General features: G+C 33.8%; 1 protein-coding gene across 1 annotated transcript in view; it reads right to left on the bottom strand.

Annotated features, from left to right (window-relative positions):
• The window catches only part of DNAH7 (dynein axonemal heavy chain 7), a gene marked incomplete at both ends in the record, with an annotated part of 288,918 nt that overhangs the window by 127,501 nt on the left and 146,328 nt on the right, over positions 1-15,089 (bottom strand). The window contains 7 exons of the mRNA XM_081261736.1: positions 35-254; positions 1,973-2,099; positions 4,515-4,683; positions 5,676-5,831; positions 11,301-11,498; positions 14,189-14,413; positions 14,779-14,910. Of these exons, the coding sequence (XP_081117862.1) occupies positions 35-254; positions 1,973-2,099; positions 4,515-4,683; positions 5,676-5,831; positions 11,301-11,498; positions 14,189-14,413; positions 14,779-14,910 (1,227 nt within the window). The remainder of the gene's footprint in view (positions 1-34; positions 255-1,972; positions 2,100-4,514; positions 4,684-5,675; positions 5,832-11,300; positions 11,499-14,188; positions 14,414-14,778; positions 14,911-15,089) is intronic.

The raw sequence follows: 15,089 nt of genomic DNA on the forward strand, positions 1-15,089 counted from the left end.
GTACAGTCACATTTTAATAACATGGAGTTTTTACCTCATGAACCCAAAGACGTTTAATCACTCCTTGGGTTTCCGCTGTTTCTGGTCTTGATAAACAAATACCTTGAATGACACGGGAGAAATCACGAAGGTTGAACAAGTAGTGAGATTTAGCTGGAGTAGGCAAGAGATTCTTCATTGCTTCCTTATACAGAGTCATTGTGCCATTTACGATTTGTGTAGTCAAATCCAGAAATTCATCTGGAAATTTGTAACTTAAAGTTTTTAAATGAAAAGAAAATATATTAGCAAATATAGAATTGTTACATAAATGATATTTAGCATGACCAACATAAAATTTCAATTAATTGAATCAATTTGGTTCATTACACCCCCATTTTTTGTTATAAATAAGATTTTTACTTCTTTTAGGATTATTTTCCACTCCGTATTTTAGGTCTGAAGGAACCTTGTGAACTAAGCAGGATCAGTTTACTGGACTTAAACCTATTTAAGTAAGTGAACAGAAGAGCCAGCAAAGGCTATATGCAATCCCAAATCCAGTATGTACTAAATAAATGCTTTCTCTTACCCTTGGCATTCTTAATTCCACGTAAATAGAATTCATAATGAACATTTATAAAATAGATATTTTCAGAGAAAATAAAAAATAAAAAAAAATTTGTATGAAAAATTAGTAGAGAAAATAAAAAGGACAAAGCACATGAAACGATTGAAAAAAAAAACCACAGTGAAAGAACAACCATTTGAAAGATTAGCTATATTTAGTTTTTGGCTTGACAAAAAGCCAGCTGTCTCTTCTATCACCACTGGATAAAGCAAGGAATGACAATTTCCCCAGAATGGGCATTGGCAGGGAGCTATAACTTCTATTGCCCAGGTGAAGCATGAATCCCAGCCATCTAGGCATCTCCACATCTAGGGAAGAACATTTCCCCAAGAGACAGTCTTCAAGGCTGTAATTCTGAAGCTTGGACACAGATAGCCCTGCAAACTCAAGAGTTCTACTAAAGGATATCAAAGTCACAACATAAACCTGGTACCTCTTTCCAGCACTAATGGTATTCCATCATAAAATTCAAAATACAGAGCAGAATGTTCTAAACCATTTGTAATGTTTAATGTGAATTGTCAATTTGATTGGATTAAGAGATGCCAAGGATTAAGAGGTTTATGGGTGTCTAGGAATGACTGGCATGTGTAATAGCCATTTGAAATGGAGACCCTCCCTAAGTGTGGGTAGCACTGACCAATAGGATAACGGCTTGAATGGAATAAAAGTTGAAAGAACAAGGAAGCAACAGCAGATGCAAGCTCAATTCTTCTTGAACAGGTTGTTGATTGCTGTTGGGATTTTCTGAGGCTATCAGACTCATGCTTCTTCACCCTTCCAAATCAGACTCTGCCAATGATTCCCTAGAAGCCTTTAGTCTCAATAGCACATTGATCCCTCTTGTTCTGGGGCTTCAGACTCTTGGACTGTGCAACTATTGGTTCTTCTAGCTTTCCAGCTAGCAGATGGCCATTGTGGATTATCCAGCTTCTGGTTGTGTAAACCAATCTGAAGAACCCATCCACCCGCCTCCCCCTTCTTTTAAATTTTTTTTAGATGTTGATGGACTTTTATTTTATTCGTTTATTAGATGTGATGCTTAGAATTGAACCTAAGGCCTCACATATGCTAGGCTAGTGCTCTACCACTGAGCCACAACTCCAGCCCCATAAATACCCTTTTTAAATTATATTTCCTGTTGACTCTCTTCCTTGAGAGAACCCTGACTAATACACCCTTTGCAGTATATTTCATACTGGGAGGGCAGGAGGAATGAAGGGGAGCAATTTTATCTGTTACCATTTCTGTGCCTAGGGATGCTTTCATGGAAATGTTTAAGAAGTATTTCTTACATTGATAAGTTTCTAAAAACTTTATATCTCTTAGTGGAAAAAAACACTGAAACCTCAAATCACTTACCATATTTTCAAATGCCAGGTAAAGATTTTAGAAAAGATTGTAAACATGGATTTATCACTAAATTCATTGATTGTTACGATATTGAAATGTCTCATGAATCGAGGAGTTACTGGGTTTCGGCCACCACCTAAATATTAAAAAGGATAACTTTTAACAATGTTACTAGAATAAACCAGAATATTTTATCCAGTACTTTACAGTTTGAAATAACTTGAAAGATCACAAATTCACAGCACATAAAAAGTTAAAAGTAATGTTCATGAAACCATGACATCAAAACTAGTTTCCTATTAAACTCAAGATATTGTTTTTCTAGTTGAATTATTTGAATGAGCTCAACTAATTATATATAATCTTGGGTCAGATCTATGTTTATAAAGGAATTCACACCAACAGAAAGAGCCATTGGGCATGTTCTTCACGGTTCACAGTCCAAAGGAGTAAACTGTAAACAGTCTCATTACAATTCAATATTGGTACATTATACATTAATAGAACTTTGAGAAATCTGACTGATTAAACTTTAAAAGGGTATTTACCATGTAGCTGAAATTCCATACAACCATGGCATATGGCCTAATTTTTCCCCTCCATCTAGAAATCAATTTCCCTAAGACTAGATTATATAGTACATGCAGCTACTTCACTGCCTGATTGTATTTTTAAAAACTGGAGATTATCTCACATTCATAAAATAGTGATTACATTTTCAAATAAGATGCTTTAATAAGTGACTTACATTTTCAAATATGATGCTTTAATAAGTGACTTAAATTTTAACAAACCATTTTAAAAAATTCTATCCTTTTAAAAATATATAGGGCTGGGGTGTAACTCTGTGATAGTGCATATACTTATCCTGCAGGCTAAGGGTTTGATCCCTAGCACCACAAATAAAATTGATAAAATAGACACATTGCATTTTCTTTCTAAACATTTGGTAAAGAAGTGATTTTTTAGTGTATTATGTATGTATGTGTGTGTTTTTGGTATTGGGGATTTAATCTGGATGCTTTACTACTCAACTATACAATCAGCCTGATTACTTTATATTTTTAAAACTGTTTTAAATTTTGAGACAGATCTTACTAAGTTGCTCAGGGCTTCACTAAGTTGCTAAGGCTGGTCTTGAACTTGTGATCCTCCTGTCTCAACCTCTTGAGCACTTGGATTGCAGGCGTGCACCACCGCACCTGGCTAAGAAGTGATTTTAAAAGCATATAATGTTTTTGTTTTAAGTGTACAGATACATATTTTATATTTGTTTAAGGCAAGATAAATCTACTTTGTGTCTTATCACCATGTTGTTTGTGAAAACATGCCTAATGTGTGAGACCATATACCTGTAACTGGGAATAATGGACCTATAAATCAAAACAGTTATATATGTCTATGAATTTATAGACATATTAAACTTACCTGGGAAAGTTTAAGGAGGTGGTTAAAGGATTGGAGAAGAAAATTGAGAGATCATTTTTACCCTAGCTTTGTTTCCAAACCTTTCTCCCAGAGAATATTCAGAAATGGTGTATTTTTTAGAGAATGGGGTCCCAGGGGAAGATACCTCATGGATTCCACCTACTGTTCTGTCCAGTGCCTGAGTAGGTAGGAAAATATAGCCATATGAGTACAAATGACTAGCTTGGGACAAAATAGAACAGAAGTCTGAGACCCAGGAGTCACATAGATTTTTATTTAGTTATTTTTAAAGTGTTCAAAGTGGCCCAGGGAGTTTTCGGAGAGCAGTTGCTGACTCAGAGCTAACAGTCCATGTTAAACATTAGATAGAGGTTAGGGTTAGGAGGAAAAATACCAGAGAGATTCCCTGAAATGGTATATTGAGAGAAGAAATTTTTAAAAAATAGAATACCAGCTTGAAGTCAGGAAAACAGTTAAAGATCTCTAGTTAGTTGAATCAAGCCATTTTAAACATTTTAGCATAATTTTTTCTCCCTACATAGAGATTCCTTTGAGTTTATAAATTTCTCTTGGATAATGTAAAGAATCTTTAAGGGTTAATTCTTTTGACCATTTCCTACTTAAATTTTCTTAGAGGCCTAAATCCAGAAAATTCTATCTTTAAATATATATATATATATATGGCTGGAGTGTAACTCTAAATCCAGAGACTGATGAGAATGGAACTTACATGGGGGTGGGAAAAGATGATGTCTGAAGCAGGGACATTCTACCCAGTTGAAGACTTAAGGGATGAAATAGAGGGAAGCAAGAGCTGCCCAAGGGGGATTCATCTGGGTTCTCAGAATGTAGGGATAAGAAATGGGAAGCCAAGTCCCAGAAATTAGGAGAGGAAGGGATTTAAAAGAGTTGGTGGGCAAATGGCCCAATCAAGTCCTCTCACTTTATAGAAACAGTAATTATGGTACATACCATGAGGTCACAGAGGACACACATGCAAACATACACATAAAATACTGTAACTCATATTGTCCAACTCAATTTCTCTTTCTTTCTCCAGTTATGTCTTTATATATAGCCAGAATGATTTTCTATCTTAATAATCACTTATTAGAATATATACCTGGAGGTCCCATAGCACACATGATCTGAATGTCCACTAGTTTAATCATAGAACAATCTTTTAAGTCATACCAATTCCAGTGGTCTAACCATTGCCTAAGTAACTCAATGGGAGGTTGAGCTCCATATACCTCCCGAGCAGGCATATTGACATCATCTACAAATACAATCTAGGAATGAAAAGAGAAGAGGTATTAGAAAAAATGAATTAAGATAGCATCCTATTATGTAAACAAATTGAGGTGAATTATTTTCATAGGTGAGAAGTGAAGCTTTCTTTCCGAAACAAGAATAATATTTTTAACTTTAATAGAATACAGAGATTATTTTTCCTTATTCCTTGTTCCTCTAAGACGAGGGAGACCTTCTCATTATTAATCTTTATAGGTTAGTAGTTTAGGATTTACTAATCTTCTCATATTTTTTGATTTACCATATACCTTGTCTTTTTCCCTAGTAGAAAAATTCATTAAAATAGATGAAAAAGGTGTGACTTTTAGATATAATCTTTAGTGGTGAGTGTTAGTATCACAAGGGTATTTCTTTGCAGATAAGTCAACTGGTAACTGAGTTGTTAAAGATCTAGAAAAGCAAGCAGCAAAGACCTGCTGAGTAAAATTGTTAGTTAATGAATTAATAGTGTAAATAAATTCTCAAGTGTATGTTCTATTTTCCATTCAAAGTAATATTGTTTATTTATTTATTTTTAATTCTAATTTCTTATATATGACAACAGAATGCATTATAATTCATATTACATAGAGACAGCACAATTTTTCCTATCTCTGGTTGTACACAAAGTAGAGCACACCATTGGTGTCTTCATACATGTACTTACAGTATTAATGCCCATCTCATTCCACTATTTTTCCTATCCCCTTGCCCCCTGCCTTCCCCTCCCTCCCCTTTGCTCTATCTAGAGTTCGTCTAATCCTCCCATGCTCCCCCCAACCTCAAAGGGGTATTGTTTATTTTTAAAATCTAGATGTTTAGTGTACATACAAATACAACCTGTTTTAAGAAAATTTTAATTAAAAATTTGTGGTGAAAAACTAGGAAAGATGTCAGTCCTTAGTATATTTGGTTTCCTTGTTCTGATTGCAGACATGTACATAAGTAGGACTTATATTGTACAATGAGTATAAAAACAGAAAGCCATTACCATTCTCTTGCCCAAAGGAGGACCAAAAACTCCCTTTCTTCTTTTGTCCAATTTTGACATGATAATGTTCTGAGTTTGAGCTGCTGTAGTTTGTGCTGAGAAGTTAATTATCAGAGGTTTGTAGATTTCCTTATTAAGATGATTTAAAAGAAAATTCTACATAACAGGAAATAATAAAGTGAGCCAGAGTTGAAATTATATTTTGGCATTTCAGAATAAATACAAAGCATCATTGTTGACAGACTTGAATTTGAACCCTACCTGTCACAACAATGTAAAAAGAGATAAAGTCAAAAGGAATAAGTTACCATGCAAAAGGAGTGTCTCTATCTGTCCAGGTTCCTTGCATGTGTTTTCTGATTTCCACAACCACCATGAAGAGTACATGCTCCTCCTTAACATAAAGTCATAGGGACTCAGAGGTTAGGAAACTTGCCTCTGATCTCAGACATGGACAAGAATCCATCCTGCTGTTTTTCTCTCTCCGGACCAGTTTTCTTCTTAGAACTAGCATATTGTCTTTCTACTTATGTATTAAGTTATCTTTCTGTAAGTTAGGAAGCTTACATAATATCAATGTATTTTCAAAATGGAATTTGCTAAAAAGCAGGTGGAATTGCAATGGTTCTTAATCAAGATGTATGACAGGGACAAGGAATACCAGAATTTCCTGACCAGCTCTTCAAAGTGTATTCACCTGTCCTTACCATTCCTAAACTCTCCTCTCAAGAGTTCTATATAGGGCTACTCTCCCCAGGGCCAACTTATTAGAAAATCTTCATTAAATTACATCTTCTTAATGAGTACTACTATCTACTACTTACATTTATGAATAAGGGAGGGGAAAAGGTGAGGTTGTTTTTTTTTTCACCTGTTCCAAAATTTACTTTAAGTGCTTCTAGCATTCAGCTTTATTGTATATGTTACTACATTATTAACCCAAAATCTCACATGGCAAAACATTTTAAGCATTTTCCCCCTTTCATAAACACAATTACATGCTAAACATGCCTTTAATTAAGCAAGTGAAAAATTTTGAAAGCACAATCAAAATCTTAACTTATTTATCATAGCAACACTTATATTTTAAAAAGGAACTGGTATGTTCCCATTAATAACTACATTCAGCACATACATGCCTGTCCCTGTCATGAGGTAGAGCAGATAAAAGAAAATGAACAATACAGGAGGGTCAAGCACTGATCAGAAATTGTAAAATTAGGGCTAACTTTTGTGGGGACAAGTACATGGAGTACTGCATACATGGCATATGTTAAGGTGTCTGAGTGCAATCCACTCCCCCGTGCTAGGTGTGTGAGCGGCAAACCGCTTACCCTGTAGGTACAGCCCTGGGCATGAGGCCACGTGTTGCAGTCCCTGTGCTTGCTCCATGGCCTGCTCCTTGATTGGTTGCTGCAAGGACAGTTGGCCAGAAATTGCATTGGTGGCTGCCTGTAATCTGCTTAGCTACTGCCTGACCATATATACATGGTAACTGCGCAATAAAATCAGACCTTCTTCCTGCCTGGTCTCCAGAGGTTTGAATAGAGACACCACATCCGGAGGTTTGAATAGGTCCACCCTATTCTGTGGACCTCCTTGTTGGAGAGAATGAGCCCACGCAAACTTTCACTCATTTCAACCATCCAGCAGGAGATACTTTTTATTTTTATTTAAAATTATTTTATTTTACATAAAATGAACACAGTCTAAAATGAAGGTTTTAAAGACCTTTGAATAGCTTGTTTTCCTATCTGTGATTGACCATTAGATTAGCAAAAAGTAGCAAGTGTGAAGTTTAGAATAAAAACAGGAGTAGGTATATTTTCATGATTTTATGGTTAAAATGTCTTTCTTATGATTATATAATTAAAATTTAAATGAGAGATTATTTCAAGAGAAAAAAGGTTTGAAAACAAGTGATTTTTTTGTACTTTAAAATGACTATTCTGAGCAGCTACTATGATAAACTGATATTTTACATGTCTGAGTAAAGCCAATTCACATTTTCCATATTTTTGGCCTAAAACTCTAAACAATTATTTTACTTTGTTTGCTCACATGGCATACAGTGCAAATATTTTTATTACAACAAAATTTTCAGCTAATAATGGCAGTCATAGTCATAACCAATATGTCTTTTCAGATGGAAGAAAGGATAGACAAATGGAACAAGACTGAACATGATGTTCAACACATGCATAAGTCAGGACATAGTAAGTTTGGCAATGAGACCATTTAAAAACAGAGGTAAGTCTAACTATCATAAATATGAATAGTAATACAAACAATCCAAATGTAATTATTATTTTAAAGTGACTAAAAGTTGAAGAATGAAATTAAGAAGAGCAAAACAGATTTTTTAAAATCTCAGTCTACTAGAAGATGATAAAGGAAACAGGGATTAGGTAGCAGTATTGCAGCCTTATATAGCTAACTGGGTAGGGAAGGAAGTCAGGAGGAGAGCCCTGTAATTCATAGTATTGATAATTTTAAAACAGGATTTAGGGAAAAAGTTATATTTGAGAAAAAGACTTCAATTATTTACAATAGGTTTAAACAATGCTGATAGAATTGTAAAGTTTATGTAACATCCTAAATCAATATGAAAAAAATAAATACGCCACCATGCCAATGGATTAACATTTTCAAAAGAGTATAAAAAATGGAAAGAATACAGAAAAATCACTCATTATCAAGAATTTACGTATCTGAGATCAATTTGCCTTCTAATAGAAAAAAAAAGACTCAAAGTAAGCATACAAATAAGAAATGCAGCAATATGTTGAATCTAAGTGATTCAGACAAGCTTAAAGTACAAAAAGAAAAAAAAAAGCAAAAATACACCATGTAAAAGAAAACTGTTGGAGAAGTGATTTGAACCATAGTATCTGATTCTCCTGTGGCAGGAGCTGTGTGCCTAGGATGGGAACTTCCTGTGCAAAGGTACAGATCAAGACTGTCCAATTGCTATGGTGACACCCTGCTTAAAGGATGTTCTGTGGTAGGCATGGCTCTATCAGTCTTGACCTTAAATTTATAGACACCAGTTGCTAGAGGTAGAGAATTAAGAGCATAAAAATGATAATTATAATTGGCTGCCCAGTACTTTGTCCTTCAGCCTGCCTGTTTTGAAGAAACTTTCTCACAGAAAACCCTTTTGATGATAAAATCTATATAATAAATGTGCTGAGTTAGCTCTGTGTCATTATACCTCCATCAGAGGGTAATGTCCCACTTGGTCTCAGCTTTCTCTCTATGGGTGTCTGTTTGTCTTTTCTAATCCCCGATATCCCCTCAATGGTTTCTGAATTAACGGCCATGCTGGTTGTAGCAGAAAGTAAAAAGAATCTAACCAAAGAGGACAATTAATATAGTATGGTCCTGTGTATTGATCATGTAAAAAATCAGACCATTATCAAAAGTTTTTTGTAATTCCCAAAAGTTAAGAGTCATTGACTAAAACATTTCTAAATAACTACATTTTTTACCATTGTGCCATAAAAATTATATGGACAAAATTTATGTTTTTATAAGCTATCATTAGACAAGTCCTGCTTTTCAGTTTAAATATATCTCTTACAATTATTCCACATATAAAATTCCATTTAGCCCACTGAAAAAATTACTATTTTTATGTTCATATATTAAACTGTTGAAACTAATTATATACCTATAAAACTATTTTTTTCAATTTGATTATCAAATTATGTTAATTAAAATTATTCTATAAAATCTATGTAGCTATGTGAAAAGAAAAATACTCATTACAACAGAGCTGACCTGCAAATTAGAAATAATCATAATGAATACTAAATGTTGTATTTGTTAGCAATTCTTTTAAGTTAACCATTAACTATGTGGATTATGTGAAATTATAGACTCCTTCCTGTCAAAGGATTTTAAACTTCTTCAACATATTTGCTCATGATCAGTGTCTTTAGTAAATGTCTTTCTTTGTTGTAGAGTGTCATAATTTATTACATTTTAATGTAATCTACAACTAAAATACTACTTATATTTCATTATTTAAAATCTAAATATCTAGATATACAATAATTTTAATGAAAATCACTGGAAACATTAAATTTTCTGCTTAATCACTTCAATAAGAAAAACTGTAAATACATACAAAATTTCATAAAGCATCTTATTTGTATAAATTTTCAATGAGGGCTGGGGATATAGCTCAGTTGGTAGAGTGCTTGCCTTGCATACACAAGGTCTTAGGTTCAATCCCCAGTACCACACACACACACACACACACAAATTCAATGAAATTACTTTATAGAAAGGTATCTAGCATTGTCTTGAAATAATATTTTCTTTCACTGAAGAATAAGTTTTTGAGCCCCCAACCTTATATGTGTATTATTTATAATATAATCAACTCTTAATTAATTGGAGCAATGGAATATTCTTTAGAGGGCATGAGAGACAATTTGAATTTGAATAACCTTTCTGAACAACTTTAACATTTGTTGAAAAATCAACAATTTCACTTCCAAGGATTAAAAAAAATTGTTTCTAAGCAAATAAGCAGAGACAAAAATAAAGATTTAGCTACAAAAATGTTCACTGCATTTTTTAAGTGTAATATCCTAAATTAGGGACTTGGACAATTATCATAAAATTATAGAATCAAATACTATGATAGCCTTAAAATAACCTTGTAGCAGAACAAAATAGGAAAATGTCTATAGTATGTAAATAAGAAAGTAGGAAGATATTTGCAAGTAAAAAGAAAAATACAGATTACAAAATATGCTCCCAATTTTATGAAAAGTAATGTTTTTATATCAGGACAGTTTACTGTCTGAGCTGAATTTGATGAGAGTACAAATGACAAAAAGCTGTATTTTCTTCTAACTACTTCCTTTAATCACATCAAGTTTCTGTTCCATGCCTCTTGATATTTTGAATAAATCTCTCAGCTTTCTGTACATTTTTAGTTACTTTTTAAAAATATGGGGCCAAATCAACCCCATGGTTTAACTCTCAGTGAGAACTTCTCCCTGCCTCCCTCTTAGATATTCCCGTATGCATATAAACATGAACCTGAGATGGGAGGGGGACTAGGGGTAGCACCTTTCTCCTACTCCTCCTCAGATTGTGTTAAACCACTCAAATTTGGGGCATTATCTGTTTTAGCAACTGGAATCATCTTAACACAAAACAGAAATCATTCAGGAAAAAAATCAATCATTACTACATAGTAATCTTTCAGACATAAAGTAATTTAGAAAATTAAATAGCAAATGTAATTAAAACATATTTTTCAAAGAATGCAGTTTTCATCCTGAACAAGCTCTAGTTATCAAAATGGGACATGGGACAATTTTTAGTGATATAAAATGGCATCAGCATCTTAGCATCTGATACCAGCAGCCCAACCACCAGAAGCAGAAGAAAAAGAAAAAGAAAACCCACAGAATATTATATGTTGAATGAATTTTCTAAAAAGCCAATTACTCAAAAATTCTCTGTGGTTCAAACAAAATATTTGAGGAGTTTTAAAATTTTTTTTTAAATTTTTTAAATTGTTTAAGCCTACTACTCTAAAAGTAGCATTCTTAAGACTATTATTTATATACCTTTAAATATGTAGATTTTAATAATACTTACAGTTATATAGACACTCTTTCCTGTTCCTGTTGGTCCTACAAATATTGAAGGCTTTTGATGAGTGGTCAACAAATCCATTAATGCAGAGTATCGAATAGTATCCACAGTTGGTACAATGATTTCATTAAACATCACATCTTTAGGAATCGGAGGAGCATCTTCTAATTTCTTTACCCATGACTCCCATCTCCCTATTCCCTGTTCATAATAAACAACTGAATAGTAAAAATTATATTACAAAATACCTTTTAAAGATCTGTACTTCCATGACAAACAAATCCTATTATTCAAATACTCATTTTATCCTTTAAAACACTTAACATTCTGTTTACAGTTAAGTTGTATATATAAATTAAGGGAAAAGAAAAGTGGCAATTCTGTGATATTTTTACTGCCTTAAAATCACTGCTTACGCTAACCCAATGATCAATTACTTTAGACAAACATCAGATTCTTTAATGGCATTGAGAAAATTCAACTAATCAATGCATTAAAAAGTAAAGAATTTTATTAAATGTTAATAATTAAATAATTTTTTGCTCCCTAGAAGATAAACTATATAATGCTTGTTTTTTAATAATGATAAAACATCAGCTTCACATTTCAGGCAAGATTTATTGTTATAAGAATTACAATTATAAAATAATATACTCACATAATATACTTGGTTGTTTGTAAGTGTGCAGTTCAGGATTATTAACTATATTCATATTCTAGTGTACCAGATCTATAGAATGTTAGATTTGTGATTATTATGAATTAACATGCTGTATCTTTGTATCCAATTAGATTGTGAACTAAAGTTTTAACTTTCTATGACAGTATTTATAATAAAAAGTTTTGAGCTGGGTGCTTGCCTGTAATCCCAGCAGTTCAGGAGGCTGAGGCAAGAGGACTGTGAGTTCAAAGCTAGCCTCAAGAATGGCAAGGTGCAAGCAACTCAGTGAGACCCTAAATAAATAAAATACAAATAGGGTTGGGGATGTGGCTCAGTAGTCAAGTGCTCCTGAGTTCAGTCCCTGGTACTAAAAAAAAAGTTTCAAAAATATGTTATTTTTCCATACTACTGCCCCCTCCATTCTTTTTTCTTTTTGGTGGTACTGGGGATGGAACCCAGGACCTTGCACATGCTAGGTTAGCACCCTACCATTGAGCTACATCCCTTTCTACATTGTTTTTTTTTTTTTTTTTGGAGGGTATTTAGGATTGAACCCATAGGAACTTAATCACTGAGCCACATGCCCAGCTCTTTTTATTTTACGATGCGGTCTTACTAAGTTGCTTAGGGCCTCACTGAGTTGCTAAGACTGGCTTTGAATTTGAGATCCTCCTGCCTAAGCATCCCAAGGTGCTGGGATCACAGGCATGTGCTACTGTGCTGGGCCCTTTCTCCATTCTTAATATGAAAAAAAATCTCAATTTCTAGTCATTAAAAGCACATAAGAATTCAGACCATCCTTTCTCTACATCATCAAATATCCTACAACAAGACTTCCTTAATGGGCCTGCTAGTCCCACACGTGCCCCCACCACTGGGCTTTCACATAGGGCATTCCTCTAGCCTAGAATGTGACACGTCTCTCTTCCAAAGAGTTATGAACTACTGAGGGCAGAATTGTGCATTATTTTCTGGCACAAAGCTGTGTATCAAGGCACCAAATTCATATCAGTCTGAAAACTGTATTGCAATTGCTTCTAGAATTGATAAATAATGCCTTTCCCATATTTTAGATAACCTTTTCAAACGTGTGTTTTGACACCAAATGGTAAAGGAAGACTTAAGAATTAGAAAACTCAGACTACATAGTCAATTAGCAATTATGTGATCCTGGAATAATGACTTAAGATCTCTGAACCTCAGTTCCCTCATTGGTAGAACTTTCAAAATAATCCCATTCTTCCTATTTTACCATGGTGCTAGAAAGCAATATAGAAAAAAAAAATGAGGAAAGCATAAAAAACTGTCAAGTACCCTGAAAATGGACATTATTAGTAACTTAAAATAAATTCAGTAAAAAAGATAGTATCTGTGCTGAACAGGGTGAAGAATTACTTCTGAGGTGAGCAGGGCAATACATTTCAAAAGCCATAAAATTCAAATGCCTTTTCTAGAAATTCATCTTAAGGAAATAATCAGATGTAAACCATGACTTTATAAAAAAAATGTTCAACAAAGCAGTACTTATAAAAGACACTAAAAACAAGAAAAACAGCCCAATGGCCAAAGAATTGGAATAGATGGAGGTCCGTTCATTGGTGGACTGCAGGGTGGTTTTAGAAAGCAAGTTCACTGGAGAAATGTTATTGAGAGGGTAAGGTGTTTTCATTATGAAATAGAAAAGAAAACTGTGTGATTTCAATTTTACTTAAATGTGTATATATTTAATATATACATTTTAAATACTAAACTTTGTCCTCAGCACAGTATTTGTGGGACTTTTACTACCCAAGTTTTATTGTGTAGTTCATTTGGGTAGTGTTAAATTTACATTTAACGAGCTGCATTCTTACAGGGCTTAGTGCCTGTAATATTCTAACACACATGAATCTCTAAGAGGTGTCCTTGAATACTAAGTGTCTGGTGCAGGGTTAGATAATCATAATGCATATTTCTATTTAACGACCCATCAGGTGTTATTATTATCACCTTTAATCATTGGGAATAACTACATTCAAGAAAATTAACTATCCCAAGGCTATACAGAAAGAAAGTGACTTTATTAGGACTCAAACCCAGATATGCTTGACTTCAGAGCCAGCACAGCTTCCTCTTCTCCACACTGTTAAAGTAAACAGAGAGGAAGAAATGGCCTAGAGTCATTATATGCTGTGTCTCAAAGGAGACATGGCTAGATTGGCAATTGCAAATCTTGCTTCAAAACTCTTACCTCAGTGATAAATCGGTAATCATAAATTGTTTCTTTTTCAGGAAATGGGACAGTTAGTGCCTTGGAGGAAGTTTGTTCAATACCACTCAGTAATTTAAACTTAGTTTGAGTTAGCTCTGAAATTGGACCTTGCATTAGTTCTCGAAGTATATTATCAAATTTCAACCGATCATTATCCGAACAAGAAGCACCAACAGACCAGATCAATGAAAACAGAAAAATTCCCTGCATTGGAAAGAAAGAAGACAAAGTGCAATTAAAGAGTAACTTCAATGTATCCTTGTAGTCAGGTTAATATCTCTGAGAGGAGATCCATGAGGTGATTAAAAATAGCAGGTCATCTAAGGATGTTGTAGTAAGTGGGCTTTTTCTTACTGCATGTCTTATAATTCTTATACATAATACAATGCAAAGTACAAATTTTAGCCATAATGAAACCTGCTCACCTGCCCCTGGTGTATGCACAGATTGTTTCTCTTGGAAAACTATCCTTCAATTAAAATTTATTTCAAACATATAAGCTATCATGAGTCTTGTTATTTAGGAAGTTTGGAGAAAGCTGAAGATATTTTTCTATTGCCAGAACTTACCTCAAGCAAAGAGTAAGTTTCTCTATCATTTCTACTTTTTACTTTGGCTTCATCAGCAAAATCACCCATGAAACAGTCTATTAGATTCATTAAGGATCTGACCAAGTTTGCATCTGAAGTAGGAGATAATTCCTGAAAAGTCAGAAAAAGGAGTCTTTCAAACAATTAAAACCAGATAAAATAGCATTGGCTAATTTTTATTGAATTCACTTAATTCTAACAGCCATAGTACTATTATAACCTTTGTCTTATGATTGGAAATTGAGGCACACACTAATTCGTGCCTACAGGAGAGTGTGGCAACGGAAAAA

Source organism: Spermophilus citellus, assembly GCF_964194105.1.
Source record: "Spermophilus citellus genome assembly, chromosome: 11".
NCBI classification, from domain to species: Eukaryota; Metazoa; Chordata; class Mammalia; order Rodentia; family Sciuridae; genus Spermophilus; species Spermophilus citellus.